General features: G+C 43.2%; 1 protein-coding gene across 6 annotated transcripts in view; it reads right to left on the bottom strand.

The window, feature by feature from the left end:
- The window catches only part of mcf2la (mcf.2 cell line derived transforming sequence-like a), a 57,586-nt gene that overhangs the window by 10,248 nt on the left and 33,350 nt on the right, over window positions 1-13,988 (bottom strand). For all 6 annotated transcript variants that reach the window (XM_082523310.1, XM_082523308.1, XM_082523311.1 and 3 more), the window contains 19 exons: window positions 13,489-13,603; window positions 11,214-11,304; window positions 4,071-4,184; window positions 3,763-3,879; window positions 3,494-3,643; window positions 3,281-3,405; window positions 3,051-3,165; window positions 2,854-2,973; window positions 2,437-2,628; window positions 2,156-2,347; window positions 1,911-2,064; window positions 1,700-1,752; window positions 1,514-1,593; window positions 1,327-1,393; window positions 1,123-1,238; window positions 962-1,031; window positions 752-844; window positions 569-661; window positions 362-487 (listed from right to left, as the gene is read on the bottom strand). In XM_082523310.1, the coding sequence (XP_082379436.1) occupies window positions 362-487; window positions 569-661; window positions 752-844; window positions 962-1,031; window positions 1,123-1,238; window positions 1,327-1,393; window positions 1,514-1,593; window positions 1,700-1,752; window positions 1,911-2,064; window positions 2,156-2,347; window positions 2,437-2,628; window positions 2,854-2,973; window positions 3,051-3,165; window positions 3,281-3,405; window positions 3,494-3,643; window positions 3,763-3,879; window positions 4,071-4,184; window positions 11,214-11,304; window positions 13,489-13,603 (2,183 nt within the window). The remainder of the gene's footprint in view (window positions 1-361; window positions 488-568; window positions 662-751; window positions 845-961; window positions 1,032-1,122; window positions 1,239-1,326; window positions 1,394-1,513; window positions 1,594-1,699; window positions 1,753-1,910; window positions 2,065-2,155; window positions 2,348-2,436; window positions 2,629-2,853; window positions 2,974-3,050; window positions 3,166-3,280; window positions 3,406-3,493; window positions 3,644-3,762; window positions 3,880-4,070; window positions 4,185-11,213; window positions 11,305-13,488; window positions 13,604-13,988) is intronic.

The following is a 13,988-nucleotide window of genomic DNA, read 5'->3' as shown; positions in this document are numbered from 1 at the left end:
GCAACTGTTTTTGACTCTGGCTTTGCACCTTTGCACAGGTAGCTGTGTTTCAGCTCTGTAGCCTTTAATGTTTTTAGATATTTGATTATATGTACTTAAAAAACAAAGAAAGGTTTTAGCCTGGAGGGGAAAATGGAAAAAGCAGATAAGAAAAGTGGGAAGAGAGTTGGCAGAGAGCACTTAGGGGAGAGTCTGGGGTGTACTCATGCCCAGGCCCTGTAAACCCCAGCAGCTCTTGTTAAAGAATAATTAACCTGCTCTGTATTTTAAAAGAACGCACGCTAGATATCCCATTCAAAGCAGTTTGAAATGATTTGACCACCTCCAGCAAAGTTTGCAAACGCAGTGTACTTCTTCTAACCTCATATCCTGTGATGGCAATGAGATGCATGGAGTCATTAACGGCTTTGAGAATCCCAAGAATGGAGGACAGTGCTTCCTGTAGGTCGTCACAACCATCACAGCCCTTGCTGTACTTCAACATCTCCTGCAAACATTGAAAAAACAAAACAGTGAGTCATTCCCCCTCTTACATAACAGGTGTACATAATACATGAACAGAGCTGACCTTAAGCAGTAGCTGGTACTTGGTGATTCTCTGGACGGGTTTAAGGAGGTAGGAGTCCAATCCAAGTTTATGTTCCAGCTTCTTCTGGCACTCCTGGTGTATAAAACATGAGCCGGTTAAGATTTAAGTTTTATATTGCTTAAAAGTGAAAAGGAAGGCGGTGCTACAGCTGTGAGGGCTGACCTGGAAGAAGGCACAGTCGGAGCACTGTCTCCACAAGCTCTCGGAGCGAGGTTTATTTTGGCAGTAAGCCTCGTAGATCTGCAGGTCCTTCATCTGCAGCGAAAACAATCATTAGCAAGTCAGTACGAGCTCAACCGCTGTTGACGGAAACATTGCTGTTGATGGGATTCCTGTCAAAACGACGATGTATAAGAAAATAAAAGTGCTCACCCGTTCTAAAAAGCAGCGGCCCACCAGCTCTGGGCAGTCAGTGTATGCTTCCAGTTCCTTCAGGAATGTCCTTGAGACAGGAAAGAGAGGTATAAATACTCAAACTATGAACAACATTTGTAAAGCACCCACATATATAATCAATTAGCTTAAAAGCGTACCTCTTGTGAAACTGGTAGATTTCTGGCATGTTCCCAAACAGGATGTCCTTCTTGCTGTGCAGGTTGCTGGGGATGAGGTGAGCCATGGCAGGGTTGTCCATCTCTGCCGCATAGCCCTGAATTTTAACATCACACATTTAGTAAGAGCTTCAGCCTTTTCACCAATTAATGTCAGGTCACGGTATCATTACCGACACCGCTCACCTCCAGCACACACAGCAGCTCCTCGACATAAGCTCTCTCCGTCTCCAGCAGCTCGTTCATCACGTGACTGAAATGTACACACACACACAACACAAAATACAATGCGGACTACAAAGAACAAGCAGCATGATTGCCAAATAATTGCTTTCCTATCTAGGGCTCTGGGGAAAGAACTTTGACCCCTTACCGGCGAAGCACTGCCAAGTTTTCTTCTTCTTCTGAAAGAGAAGCATGTCTTGTGCCACCGTTGTGTACAGGAGACTCCACCTTAAAAAATAAATAAATCACACACAGTCATGCATGTTTAGTATTTATCACCCACTTAAAACCTTTATTGTATCACACAACATTCGTAGAAATGATAAGAATTTACCTTTTTGGAGAGGGCATTATCAGCAGAGTATCTCCTGTCTTTTCTCTCTAGATCTGATTAGAAAAAAACATCATTATGTTTTTTTTCATCCAAGTTTAGATTCGTCCTTCTCATCCTAATCAAACCACCACTAAACGAGTAAAAGATACCTCGTTTGACATCAGTTCCTGGCACTTGTTCTTCTTTAAACCAATTACAGATGGCTACTTACGGGGAGAAGAATGCGGTGACTTGACTTCAGGCCTTGGAGCTACTGGCTGGACTGGTCTCGTCTGTTTAGCGGCGAGTTTCTTCAGGCTGACGCGTCTCTTCTCGAACATCTCCTGGACGGAGCTTTGCTTCTGGAAAACTCTCTCTATCTGGTCCTAAAGGAGGATGGAAAATATTGCAGCTCAATGTGAAATATGATAAAGGTATCACACATTAAAAATTTAAACTGAAAATCTTCTCACGGACCCTGAGCTGAGAGTTGAGCACCGCCTCGTACTGGCAGCAGATGGCGCTGCGGTCAGTGAGGGTGTGCAGGGATGCTGTATCCAAGTATCGCTCCAGTTCTTGTAGAGCTGCTTCTGCCCCGTCCTGAGACTGACAGCGGTCCACTGGCTGGTTAGCCAACAGGAAGATGCCTTCCTCACACCAGTGCGACGCCTTTGAGGGGGGGGAAATACCAATGAGTGCTTCTAAGGATACAGCGCATTTGTTGTGGACGATTAATGAAGCCTTCCTCACACTCTTACCTCCTCCAGAGCGTGGTGGAGCTCCATGGCTCTTAGCAGGAGGCTCTTTTTGCTCCTCAGAGTGGAGCTGATCTCCTCACACACTCCTCTCAGTTCGGTGCACTTTGGCCTGATGGAGTCCTCGGCGTAGTGGGAGTTTTCTATCAGCCTGTCACCTTCGCTGACCAAGGACAAGGCGAGGTCTAAGATGTCCTTTCAAAACACACCAAAACAATTGCAATTATTGGAATATATCTTTATTATAAGTCAGAATATACAGAATTCTGCCTCAGCAGCAGAGCGGGACACAATAGTATATACTGGTATTCAGCATTTTGAAGATCTATAGAAATTCTGCACGAACAGAGGACAGAAAATGCTGAGCATGTCTTTTTGAACCACATGAGCAAGACTGCGTGTGCAATTGTGTGTACTTACTCGGGCTTTATCCTCGTGGCCGCTGAGCTCTCTGAGGACGTGCTCTGCATGGGCGGGGCTTACGCTGACCTCGGAGAAGCCCGACAATCGCTCGGACGTCACATCGAGTTGGGCGCGCACCTGAGGAGCACAGGGATTGATAAGCACGTCATTTTCCGAGATTTGGATTGGAAATGAGAGGATGACTCTTGACTCACTTCACGGAAGTGCTGCTCAAAATGGCGGAGGTGCAAACACTGCTCCAGCTTGGTACGGTGGCGCTCCCAGAAGTCGTCAAATGCCATCTCCGTCTCATCCAGCTGACCTAGGAGTCTGAAAGGGGAAAGGAGGCAAATGAGAAGCGATGGGAGACAAAAGAAGACATTTATTCATGCATGCAGGGGCAACTTCATTTTTTATTTATGCATCCTTCAGTTTAGTCATCCACCTCTGCACAGTGGCCAAGTTTTCCTGTTCATCATGCGTCATGTTGTATTCGGGGTCTGCCTTGAGAGGCTCGTTGATGCAATCCAGCAGCCGTCCTCCTTGTGACTGCGCCACCCTCAGGTCCTCCTGGAAATTCGAACCATTTTAAAAACTTTCTAAAAGCAACAAAAAGAGAAAAAGAAGTTTGCCACAAAAACAGAAAAGCATCTCCAACCTTCATCGTATCCTTTTTCAGTGTGTGCGTCTGCAGCAGGATGGTGGTGGCCTCAGCATCGTTGGGTAACTCGGTCTCTGCAAGCTCAGTGCCAAACGCTTGCAAGGTCTGAGCCGTGGTCTTCACCATGAGGGCGAAGGCCTCAATGGCCTGTGGAGGGCATACACGTATGCATATGTATGTGGCAGAGAAAAAATAAGTCAGAACATACATAAATATATATATATTTAAAGAAATCGGGGACAAAATAGTCATGTGTGTGTACATACAGTGCGGTGTGAGATCCAGCTGTCATGGTGGTATTCCTGTGTGCCTCCCAACTCTTTGGTTAGTTGTCCTGGATCGATATACGCATGGAGCTCAGTCACAGAACTCAGCATCACCACCTGACACACACATACACCCAAACTGATTAAATGAAATACTATCACACATTTATTTTGAGATGAATACAAACATAAACATAAGTTACAACAGTGACAACAGCTCTACACTAGCTAAAATAATAATTGTGCTCTCAGTGACTCACAAGGGAGCCATTACGTAAAGACAAAGTGCTGCGGTGTATTAGTCATACCTTCATTTTGAACTCATCCCTGTTGAACTTGAACAGGAAGTCCGACAGAGTCCGCTGGAACAAAGTAGTGGGACGCAACACCAGAACCAAGTGTAAGTTCCCGGGAAATGAACCCTTACAGAGAAAGGAGGACAGGGAGTCGGATTAGACAGTGATCAATACCTTACGCTTACTTCCACCCACAAATTATCCCAAGAAATTTCAATAACTGAGGTGTGCAGAAGAGCATCTCTGAATGCCAAAGCTTGAAAGATATGGGCTACAACAGCAGAAGACCACAATGAAAACTTGAAATTGAGGTTTCAATTCACAAGCTTAACAAAATTTTATAATAGAAGACTGAAAAAACGTTGCCTGGTCTGATGACCATATCTGCTGTAGGGTCAGAATTTGGCATAAATGACATGAAAGCATGGATCCATCCTGCTTTGTATCAGCGGTTCAAGCTGGTGTCAACAGCGTTAAAATCGAATCTGTGACATGAAGCCATGAAGAAGAGCAAGGTGCACAAGATAAAATGCATCTGATGAGTGCCTGCTAGATGAAGTGCTGCACATTTTGGCACAGAGGCTTTGACCGAACAGAACAGAAAAAAGCTCTCGGTTAAACTGAAGTCCCTGTAACAGCCCTCCCTATACAACTACCTCAGAAGCAATGCTGTGCTCATAGCCTAAAGCAAAGTTGACTTTAACACACTGTAAATTTGTGAGATATAAGGTTCACAGTTGTGCCAGTCCAACTGTATAGTCTCTCGATCCTGACAGTAATAAAGGCAGAGCCCTGGTTTAACGGTGCAGCTCCTGAGTGAGGCATTAAACAAACCTCACATCTGTGCCCACTGTCCCACTGCTGCAATCCCAAACCAGCAGTAAAGAGATTTAAGAGCGTTTAACATCTAATAAATCTGCTGCGTTTCTTCACTGCAGTTCCCCTGCAGCAGCTCTCACCTAGAAAGCTGTGATTGCAGTGTAATGTTATTAGTCCTGTGACTTTGGGGAGTAGCTGTAGCATTTGGTCTGTCCACCTCCACACTAGCAAGTTAAAAACACAGAACTGCCTTCAGACAGGCAGCAGCTCTGGAGGCCACTCAGCTGAAAGGCTATATCGGTTGTGGCTTCCTGTAAATCCCCGAGTGAATTGCTCCGCCCTGTTAGACATCGTAAATCAATGCAGGATGACATGTGCACACACACACACACACACACACACACACACACACACACACACACACACACACACACACACACACACACACACACACACACACACACACACACAGCACCAGAGGCAAGCTTAGAGCTCTGTGACAAGCTCATGACATTTTTAGCATAACCATAAATTGTGTCTGCTGACAAAAGAAAATCTGAAAGATGATGATGCTTAAAGATTAAAGCTTTTTTCCTGTTGTTTTTTGGTTTAGAGCTGGTTTAATTGACACTACTTTTCTTGGTAAATTCATGTCTTTTCTGCTGATCAAACTTCAGCTGAGGTTTAACCCACTGAGCCATGCACATATAATATCTAAATACAGCGCCCTGTGTTATTTGGGAATATTTTTAGTTGATTTATTCACTGACAAAAGTGAGTGTGTGACGACAGTCTGTACAAAATAGCGCCACGGCTGCCTTATTCATTGGAATCACTGGTAACACGCAGCAAAGAGTACGAGCCCTATGATAAATAAGTCATCCGTAAAGCATGGCTTCAATTTAGTCTACAAGGAAAAGGACTGCACTGGTACAGAGGCGCTCACACACATCCAGCGTGCATACATCATTGTCATGAAATGCCTGCATTGGGTTGTCATGGAAACGCGTGGAGAGCCTTAGCGGGAAAGAGAGAGTAGACGAGGAGTCGTCTAAGAGTGTTCCCGGTGCCGCAGCCTCATTCTACTCGTCCCGTCATTTATTTTTGGCTTTTACACACACACACACACACACACACACACACACACACACACACACACACACACACACACACACACACACACACACACACACACACACACACACACACACACACACACACACACACACACACACACACACAGCTTGCTGTGATGTTGATGAGAGACAGCCAGGTTGGAAAATTCACTCACTCTACACAGCATCTTTCCACCCATACTGCCTGCATATCTTTTACATACAGTGCTTCCTATTGGGATTAATGACAGATGACAGTGCATGTTAACTACAGAAAAAAATGATGCATTGTGTATTTTTTTTAGTTTTTCCTTTTTTTCCCTCATCAATAACACACCATCCAGACATCAGTGAGCAGCGCATGTGTAATTGGAGGTCATTAAATTCAATAAACCCTTAGAGGTCCTGTTTTAATTTGTAGCTCTGCATTAACATGACAATACACGTGCTGCTCGGTGCACTCCCCGTGACAGATGAACACCGATACCCCGCATAAACATTAAAGCGATGCATGCACGCGCACGCACAGACATTTTCCGCGCGCATTAATAAATGATAAGAATTAGAATATAATTTTCTTTTGAGCGGGATGATGGAAGGGAAGAAGGATGGGTGGAACGGGAAAAACCACTTCAGTCATGTCCTCTAATCACATCCACACTGCTCTCCCGGGAGTTGGCCCGCCACCATATTAAACCACCTCCATCCACCACGTGCTCAAACCCCCCCTCCTCCGCCTGCATTACTGCTCTCACTTTTAGACGTGAACAATGTCCCAGTTGCGACAAAGACGCTCAGCTGAGATCTTGACAGGGAGAGTGCTAATATTTAGTGGAACGCCTTTTTAGCTGATGTTAAAAACGATCTGTTGCAACAAACCCGAGCCTCTCACTGGCACCGGCTGACTGAGCCATCTGCATCCTCCGCCTGCAGCAATGTTTCCGTATGCATGGATGCCTGTGTATTTATTACCCCTAATCACAAAGACAAGCTGCAGCAGACATGAAGGTGTCCCATAATTTAACCAGAATACTAGATAAATTCTGGCATTTGCATATATGGTTAGATGGTCCTCCATGTTCACTACACAAAGTGGGGGGGAAAGGAAACTAACACTTCAGACACGAGCAATAATATTCTCTCTAGGGCAGTGGAGTGTTTCTTTAAATCTTTAAACCCAACACCTGAGTGTCTCTTCACAGTAACCAATTATTTCCGCACTGATAAATATCAAAATCAAACTATCCAATGAGCTCACTACCTTAATTTTACAACCCAGCACTGTGTCTAGATGGTGAAAGCACCAACAAAGCAGCCTGAGAGCATCTGTGCCTTCGCTTTGCAGTAATACTACTAACACTTGCCCACTCCTTTATTTTTTTCCGTCCCTCGTTCCCCCTGGCAAACCAGCAAATGGCAGCACGTGACCTTGAGCAGCCTTCACGAATAGAGCATCTCACGGGACGATGAACAACTTTCATTCTCCAATGAGGCCGACTGCCACTGGCTAGTGGACAAAACAGGCGTGTCCAGCAAGGACATCCAACCACAGGCGAGTGAGGAGGAGATCATGTCAGACAGTTGGTCTCACCACCTGGCCTTCATGCCTTCAGGTTAGGTTATAATGCTGCCTGTTTCCAGTGTGGACTTGACATACCCTTTTATATTTTACCTCCCTCCCTACATGAAACATGAAAAGGCATTCACATAACAGCTGAAACTGCCAGTTGGAATCTTATTCACACAAAATATCCACTACATCAAACCATTACATCATTCTTTTTGGGAGCAGGCCATGAATATATATTTTTTTAAAAAGCATTTCACTGCACTGAAAATAAAAATACACATTTCAGCTTTCTGAGTTAAAAAAAAAATCCTTTTTAAAGTGAGGAAGGCAACTCCGAGGGGGGTGAGAACTAAACAGAAGAATGGAGTGATGGATGATTCAAAGGGGAGAGAGACGGGGTAATGAGAGGGAGAGGTAAAGGAAGGAAGGGATATCCAGCAGAGAAGCTTCTGCTACCACGCTGATAAACTCTACCACCACTCTAAATTATAGGAGGCCACTTTGTCATCTTGGCTTGATTTCTCTTCTTTTTTTTTTTTTAATCTTTTGTTTAATTTAAAGACAGAGAAGACTGGGAACAAAAAGACCCAAAATGGAAATATATAAAGATTATACACTGTGTAGCTTTGGAAGTGTGGTGGTGGTACTGAAAATGTTTTGTTATAAATAAAATGGAATTTTACAGGAGGTCATCTCAAGGCTCCAGGAAGGACTGCACACATAAAGCTATGTCTCACTGAGCTGATATGATTAACTGATAAAGGTTGGCCACAAATATATCAGTCTGAGCACATATGTTGTCTGATATGAAAACTGAATATAGAACACTATACAGAAATACATGCATTAGGTAATTTAGAAGTGGTTTTATAACATTATTTAGTCAGTAAGGTGGTTTTGGCTTCACAGTTTACGATACACTGAACCACTGTTTGCAGCTCATACATGAAGTGAAGCTAAGCAGATGGTGGTGTTAGGTTAAATGACTGTCACTTCCAGAATACCTATATGTGCATACATAAAGGATACATGTACAATTTACTAAGACCTGAGTATCATTTGCCAAAAATTATTTATGGGCCTAAAATAAAGACTAAAATGGCAAAAGAATTACACACTGCACAAAAAATTTAAGGAACAGTTTGAAAATACATCAGATCTCAATGGGAAAAAACACATGCTGAATATCTACACCCGCATGGACTGTTTAATGTGTTAGAAGAGCTGAATTCAAAGACATAATGAACGATGTTACAGGTTTTCTCCATGGCTTCTCCAGACCCTTTCATGTCTGTCACAAGTGGACAGGGTGGACCTGCTCTCACCTATGAAAAGCACAGGGTGCCAGTGTGGACCTGTCAGTTGTGGTATTCTACGGCACTATGTGGTGCTGGGCACTGAGCACAGGGCCCACTAAAGGATCTCAGGTCCTCAGGCCGCCCTCATGAATTCTGTTTCTAACTGTTTGGTCAGAGTCCTGCTGGAGATAATTTTATAGCTCTGGCAGCGCTCATTCTGTTCCTCCTCACATAAAAGAGCAGATATCAGTCCTGCTGATGGGTTAAGGCCTTCAACGGCTCTGCCCAGCTCTCCTAGAGCAGGTGCCAGTCTTCTGGATATTTTTAAAATGTTAATATCTTGCCAGTAAGACGTTACTGATAAAAACATTAAACTATTATTTTTAGATAATATGATTTCAGCGCTTAGTCCATACTCAATGATTACATTCACACTTTTCCTTCAAAAAACATCTCTGTGGTTTTGCTTGCACCTTGAAGTAGCTTTACACCTGATAAAGCAGATTGATTGTTGGTTCATGGAATTCTACAGCTCATCAACATCCTGTTTCAGGACACTGAACGAGCCAATGGACTGGAATAATGGTTCATTATTACCATTATTAGCACTGGATATTTTCTGTGTGTAGGTTAACTTGACTTTGCGTTCAGTTACCAAAGCCAGCAGCCTCATAATGACTTATTTCCACAGTGGGGATAGTTTTCAAGAGATACCATGGAAAAACCGTTAATGATAACCAGTGCCCAATTAGCATACATTAGCATAAATTTGCATACATTGGACATGGTAAAAGGTACAATACAGGAAGAGCATCCTGACAACAGATGTGAAGGGGTTGGCGAAGCTTTATACTTGTTTTGGCCGACGTTATTACGATTCACAGATAGAGTACTGATTACAGATGACAGCTTACAAAAAAATTTAAGTAAGGGAAAACCAAAGTGAAACATGGTATAGTACGAAAAATTAAAGTCAGTGCCCAAGCAATAGCGCTCTCTCAAAGAAAAGCCAAATAGAGAACACCGCTATTGGCCAACATCTTGCTGACTGCTACCAGTCGATCTGCAAAAAGACACATACTTAAATTCCCACCTTGGCATCTTCAAATGTCTTAAAATCTAAGATTTTTAGTGCTGTGGCGTGTCACCTCACAGACCTCAGCTCAGTAGATAGGACAAAAAGATGGGAGGATAAAATCAGGCACAACATGCTAGATTTTACCGAGGAGCGATTTATTTACTTATTTTGGCCGGCCTCCCTCCCTGCTCCCTGGCTCTGCTGGAGATTCCTTCCCGTTAAAAGGGAGTTTTTCCTTCCCACTGTCGCCACTCGCTTGCTCAAAGTGGATCCTCTGATTGTTGGGCTTTTCTCTGTATTATTGTAGGGCCTTTTCCTTACTATTTAAAGCGCCTTGAGGTGACTTGTTATAATTTGATGCTGAAAAAATAAAATTGAATTGAATTGAGTTTCATTTGAATTTAATACAAATAGTTTATAATATAATGGTATAAATGGCATTTAATTTTAATTGTCAGAAATGACAATAAGTATGGACACTTCAGTTTCATGACTATTGATTATTATTACCAAGTCTGCCTAATTTACATGCATATTAAGTATTATTATAATAATAAGATATATAACCCCTCTCTTATACTACTAGTCCCCCCTCTCTTGCCTTCCTCTTTAATGTCACACTCTCTCTTCAGTTTATCATCTTATAGAGTTGTGAAAGTTACCAAGAAGTAAGTAGGCTAGTAGGCTAATGGAGCATACACTGATGGTTAAAAAACAATTACAGAATGAGACTCATGGCCAGCACTGCGTGGACCTTCTATTTCTGCTTTTTGAGTAAGTCTCAGCGTACACAAAGGCTATGAGTGCACTTTCAGAGATTCCACCACCCACTCTAACATAATAAGCTATTTTTAACCTCATCCTGCCACATTTCAACATGCAGAAAAAGGAAAATGTCCAAGCTCCCAGTGCATATGAAGTTAATGAGGTAAAACAACCACTTACTGCATGCGCAATTTCACAAATACTAAAAACTCCAAAACATCTATTATTCTAAATGCTGCTAAGCTGAAAATTATACACACGGACAGCTGACACCAGCAACTACACCCACAGATCTGGACTAAAACAAGCATTAGCACATGCAGAGTAATGCACACACTCCAAAACAGCTATTTGGAGTCATCAGAGGGATTTTGTCAGCAAATGATGCACGCAGACAAATTGGTTCGGTAAAGTCCTAGGACAGTTTCTCCCATCTTCCTCCGACACACACACACACATAGAAACACACACACAAAAATGAAATAAATAACCAAACAAGTAGGTTCTTACTGCGATGCGGAGCAGGGTGGCCCTGACAGCAGCCCATCGGTCCAGCCGTCTGTCGATGACCAGGATGAAACCCACTCCTGATGCTTCCACACTACAGGAGAGAAACACACACATACACACACTGTTAATCCCCACAGAAAAACACCTTTGCTTTTCCTGTGTGTGCAGGAAAGAAAAAGAGGGTGTGTATGTTTAAGTCAAGGCCTCGATAACAAGGCAAACTACTGAATTTGGTACCAGAATATCCCCAAAAAGGGGCCTTAACTAGAATTTGCCCTCCACAGCGGTGGCTTGTACATTATTGAGAGGGCCCTTGAGCTCCAGCTAAAGCAATAATTGAGTTATTTTATAAAAAATTATTCCAAATCAGCTTGCATTAAGAATACGTTAGGCAGTTTCACTGTTGGCTGACAGATTATGGCATAGGTTATGTCTATTATCTAGGAGGTTTAGGAAACTTGCAGACAAATCAGGCCCACTGTAGGTCACTGTAGACATAGCTAATCAAAGCTTTTGTATTATCCTAAGGAAAAAAAACTGAAGAGGTTGCAGTTTCTTTGTTTAGTGCTATATAACCTTTTTAAAATGTCAAATTTACAGTTAAGATGCAGTTGCAGCTGCTGAATGGGCCTTTTGTCAGTCCTTCACTTAGTTGGAAAAAAAAGGGTATAAATTTTTATTTTTACTCCCCACTAGCCTCAGGTCATTTTCCACAAGTGGCCCCTGGTCAAAGGAAGTCAAGTATCCCTTGTTCAAACCTTGCTACCTACTGCCTCTTCATCATTTGCCTTCAGTGGCGATTAGAGAGCGACCCTTGTGATTACCATGGCAACCTTGGCTCTGCATTAGCATGTGTGCATGTGAAAAATCTTGCCATTCATTCCACAGGCAGTGCCATATGTAGCAGCCTCATTAAGCTAGTTTGTGTGTGTACATGGCTTTTTCCTGCAAAGGTCCCCCGCTGGATAAGCTGACGTGTATCCTGACACCTAAACACACAAGCAGGAAGGATGAATATTTAAGCCTGACACACACATACACACACACACACACACACACACACACACCCCGACTGTGAGGCCAACCATACAAATACTGCTGAGTCGGTCCATCTGGATGTCATTATTAGCCAATTTTCATTATCACACACAGAGATGTTAAGAAAAGCAATGCGTTACACTACCCGGTGGACGCCGCAAGCGGCAAATCCTCAGTCCATCGCTACTGCTAAATAGATTCAATCCACATAAATGAAAAAGCCGGGCGAAGAAAATCTTTGATATTCCAGAGCCCAAAGAAAAAGAAATCTAACAAAAATCCTCAATAATCCAATGTCATCATCCAAATATAGTCCAGTCTTCCTCAGTTCTCTCCTATTCGGCTGATGTCAATGTCCAGTCGGTGCATCCACAATCATCTTCTTGCAGCTCGCGGATGGAGCGAGGTGACCGTTCACATCCTCACAGAGCATCTCCCTCCTCCTTTTGCCTCTCTCTCTGCTCCTCCACCACCCGCGTCCCACCCTCAGCCAATTAAAGCCGAGCTCTGCCGCTCAGAGCCAATCAGATACCCGGGAGCTCAGCCGATTGGCAGCAGGGTGCAAAATAGCTGGTGGGCAGAGAGGGAGGGGTATGAGTGTGTGTCTGTTATATGAAAGGTGATGATCCACTGAATGGCCGCCATGACACACACACAAACATATGCGCACACACACACACACACACAGATAGATATACAGCTGCATCTTCCTTTCTCCTTTAATTATGTGTGTGAGAGCATGTCTGTGCTTGATGAGAGTGCTGCGCTCAGCACTAAAGGAAAGGTGAAAGGAAGGGAGGGGAGGTGAGAGGATGGAGGGGCAGAGGGAGCATAAAGAAGGAGGACAGAGGAGTAATGAGAACAGATAAATAAAAAAAATATTCTAGTTAGGAAAACAAACCTCCACTGCAGAAATATACAAAAACTATAAATACAAAACCTTTCATCAGGCCTAAGTTCTACTATATGAATTCATATGAGCAATGTTTTAACATTGTAACAAAAATTCTGTTTGTATATGCACATCAAAGAGTACAGTTTCAATTTTTGATTTGCCAGTTATCAGTGACTTATTCTTTAGTCTTCCATTCTTCTCTAAACCTTTGTGTCTTTTGTGTCACTTCTCCTCGAGTCAGGCCTTTGGTGTTGTGCTGGCATCTGTTGGCTCCGCCTGGTATTACACCTCAAGCTCTGTTAGCACAGCACATGTGTGAGAGGAGGGGTGAGAGACACTCACCTGGGGACACTCGTGAGGTAGCTGAGGACATTTTGGAGCTCCTCCTCTTCTAGCTCGCTGAAAGTTGGGAATTCTGGGAAGACGATGACGGGGCTTCCATTCATCCCTCGCCCCCCTGGAGACAGACAGGAATCACAGAAATGTCAGGCACGGTGTCCACCTGGTGTTGTCAATGCTTTTAATTGATTTGATGACAGCTGGATTGAAAACTTGAAAGTTATGTTGTAGCGGTTCATTTGTGCCCTACTTTTCCTCCTTTATATAAATACACTCAGACACAAATAAACCCACTTCTTGCTTGATAAAGTGCAGCAGGGTAAAAATCATAAATTACATACAGTCCTGTTTCCATAATTGGAAAGTCATGCAAATTCATTTTGGATCTAATTCAGAATGAAAGAAAGGCATTAAGAGGAGCCTTAATGTGATTGTTTACCACGCCTCTGGCTGAGGAGAGACGGAGCAAAAATCACATTTATAAAAATAAGCAGGACCTCACA

This window comes from Aulonocara stuartgranti (assembly GCF_965226115.1).
Source record: "Aulonocara stuartgranti genome assembly, chromosome: 23".
In the NCBI taxonomy this organism is placed as follows: Eukaryota; Metazoa; Chordata; class Actinopteri; order Cichliformes; family Cichlidae; genus Aulonocara; species Aulonocara stuartgranti.
This window is presented reverse-complemented; position numbering and strand designations above follow the sequence as displayed.